Source organism: Helianthus annuus, chromosome 16, assembly GCF_002127325.2.
Source record: "Helianthus annuus cultivar XRQ/B chromosome 16, HanXRQr2.0-SUNRISE, whole genome shotgun sequence".
Lineage (NCBI taxonomy): Eukaryota > Viridiplantae > Streptophyta > Magnoliopsida > Asterales > Asteraceae > Helianthus > Helianthus annuus.
The window spans coordinates 184,568,375-184,571,687 of record NC_035448.2 but is presented as its reverse complement, the minus strand read 5'-3'; the positions used below and the strand labels follow the sequence as shown (position 1 = coordinate 184,571,687).

Here is a 3,313-nt window from a genome sequence, read left to right as displayed (position 1 = left end):
TTACGGAATAAAAGAAATACCCTCTCATCAAGGAAATGCGATACGGATTGACATATTTCTATTATGTATTTTTAGATTTGATCTTATTTTTTTGTTACGACCTAACCCAACTAAGACTGGGAAAATAATATTTAGAGATAAACAGCCCTCAAAAGTTTCAGACCCAAAGCAAAATTATGAGTCCGCCACCCACTTGTGATATATATTATCTCCTTAACAGTACTGCCTCAAGTATTAAATCAAGAAATAAAACTATCTGATTTTTCAATAACATCGTCAATTATCATATAGTTTGATTCTAAATGCTTGGAAAGAAAATTCATTACCAAATGACATTGACAAGAAACTCTAATCCGGCAACCAAGATCTTTCATGTCTCAACACAATCAAGAATTTTCATATTTATTTAAAATTTTGAGGCCTTGTGCACAAGCATAAATCACATACCCTCAATTATTGTCGAGAGTTTAATAGTAATAAGATGAAACATGATGAAGAACAACGAAGTTGATAAGGAACAACAGATTAACAAGAACATGCTTAGAAGAAATGTAACTTACTTAGGGATAAACTTCGATAACAGATCTAAACCCCGATACCGGTGTTATTTTGTAATCTGTATAGCCTGTGTCAAGGAAGAGCTTTGCCCAATCTTTTTCGCTCCTCTCTCTTCCGGTCACTAAACTCATCATAAGCATATCAAACAACAGTTGAGACTCAAGGAATTCATTCTCTTCTTTGCTGACCTTCACGACCATGTCTATGATGATTAATTTTCCTCCATTGTCTTTGCTTGGAATCGCTTCTTTGCATCGCTTTAGTATCTTTATGCATTCTTCATCACCCCAATCGTGTAAGATACTCTTTTTATATATATATAAACATAAAAAGTTATTGCATGTACACAACAAATGATCGTCAAAAGTTTTTGTTCAAAAGGATTGAAATTAATTGTCAAAAAGAAACTAACGAGTACCTAAAAATAAAATAAAAACGGTAAAATGTTAAGAATACCTTGAGCAAAACTGCACCAGCTTTAGGAATGGCTTCAAACATGTCTCCACCAACATAACTCAAGTTTTTACTTCCAACCAAACCATTAACTACATGAGGAAGATCAAAGCTGATGCACCTAATATTGGGAAATGCTTTGGCGATAGCTACCGCAAAAGTCCCAGTACCACCGCCAACATCGATAATGGATTCTATCCCTTCAAAAACACCTCCACAATGTTTGAGAATAATACTTGTAACAAGCCTTGAATTACTAGCCATCCCTTCATTGAATAACTGATTAAGCTTCGGCTCTTGGCCTGCCAGATCCCAAAACATCATCCCATGGGTTGTGTTAAAGGGGGTGACATCATCATTTTGGAACCACGTGCTCATGTGTTGCCATGGGTCTACTATGATTGGGTCCAACACAAGTAGCAAAAAGGGCCTAATGCTTAATGGCTCATCCTTGAGAAGTAAACGAGAAGCAGGAGCCAGCAAATAGCCTCCTCCCTCCTCATCATGGCATGATACACTTTGTTTAACAAAGAAACCAGAGTGAACAAGGATGCGCATAAGCCGATAGACAAATGGAGTTCTCTCATGGTTTATGCCGAGGGCTTCGACCAACTCGGAAAGCAACATAGGTGAACCATGGCGAACGATGATATCAGGTATTTCAAGCTGAATTGCACATTTAAGTGACATGGAGTGTATAAAGCCGAATAGATGATTCCATATGTGAGCTTGAGAATGAAGCAACAGATCTCTAGATAGCTCAGAATTTTGCAATGCCATCTCTTTTCTTATGATCTATGTATATCTCATAGACAATTTGACATGTAGTTAGCGTACAGGCCTTGTCAATATATAGAAGAAAGTATGAAGAGATATGGTTGATAATCTGTAACATATCATTTTTGTATTAAAAGTATAAGACTCCCATTCCATTCCAGCTGTACCCATGTGATTACCAACCCTATATACATCACTATCGACCTCATCTTCCCTTTCCTCGATCACCACACAAATTTCTTGATTTTTCCAACCTTACAAACATTATCAGTTTAGCAACATGAAACGGTTTAAATTATTAAAGGTGATTGTTTGGGTTGAAACTGAACAATGTGATTCTAGAAACTAGCAAGAGACCAGTGCATCCCAAAGCCAAAGCCACACACATTGCTATGAAATCAAGCATTAAAATGAAGAACCCTTAAGTAATGTTGACTTATGTGTGATTTATCAAGAACCCTAGGGTACCTATCTAGCAGTACCCGTTTGGCTTTGATTCTTACATCAAAGAAAAAGATGATCTAGCTTGTTGTTTAATTTCATTAAATGGATTTATCTAATGACGATATATTTTTATTACAGAATGGTTCCACCAGTTGATCATATTTGAGGACTGATATGCTATCCTATTTACATAATATAGGACTCGTTTACTTTTTATAGTTAAAGACTAGAGTAAACTGCCAACATGGGCGGATCTAAAGCCATTTAAGGGGTTCCCAGGAACCCGTTCAGTTCGTAATTTATAGTGTTTAGTCATTAAGAAATTTTTGAAGGAACCTTTTAATATTTTGTAGGGGAACCTTTAAACAAATTGATGAAGTGGTCTACCGGTATAAATGCGTGTTATGTGTATTAGAAATCCTGAATTCGAGTCTTGTTAAACCCTTTTTGCCTTTTTTTTTTTTTGCCTCAAAACCGAATTAAGGAGCTCTGTTGCGGCTAACAATCATCTGATTGTGTTTATTTCCTCTGGAAGTGAATGAGTTCAACAATCTTGAACTCTTGTAGCAATCTTTCATTGATAAATCATAAATCCAATTCTATGTATGTAGATGAATTTGAATTTTCTGTCATGATGTTATGAAAAAACTTGAAAATCAAACAAGAATACGAGTAAGTGAAATTCTTTGTTTTTCTATTAAGAAGACGAAAATATAGGGAAGAATGAATATATGGACTTTCATAGTCTACTTTTCCACTCAATTCAAAATCAATCCTAATTGAACATTCTATCACAATTTTGATCCTTGTACATTCTTTCTGTCATCTATACTATATAATAAAAGAAACCTGATTTTGGACACGTGTCATTCATTGAAGATGTCTACATTTGTAATTTCCTACTTTTTCATACTTAATATTATTATTTACCAAATTGACACTTTTTTATTTAGTTTACCCTTATCTCATATTTTATGAAAAAAATATATCGATTATTCTATCTCTTACTTTCATATTGCATTTTTTTTTAAATTTAGTTTGTATTTATCTTTTCCGTTCAAATGGGACAGAAGTAAAATTA

The 3,313-nt window shown here is 34.4% G+C and overlaps 1 protein-coding gene across 1 annotated transcript; it reads right to left on the bottom strand.

Moving 5' to 3' along the window:
* Positions 1–373: 373 nt before the first annotated feature.
* LOC110918613 (trans-resveratrol di-O-methyltransferase) lies at positions 374–2,048 on the bottom strand. Its single transcript, XM_022162902.2, has 2 exons — positions 1,015–2,048; positions 374–863 (listed from the first exon to the last, which is right to left on the bottom strand). The coding sequence occupies exons 1-2, from the start codon at positions 1,789–1,791 to the stop codon at positions 561–563; spliced, it is 1,080 nt and encodes a 359-aa protein (XP_022018594.1). The 5' UTR covers positions 1,792–2,048; the 3' UTR covers positions 374–560.
* Between the last annotated feature and the right edge of the window lie 1,265 nt (positions 2,049–3,313).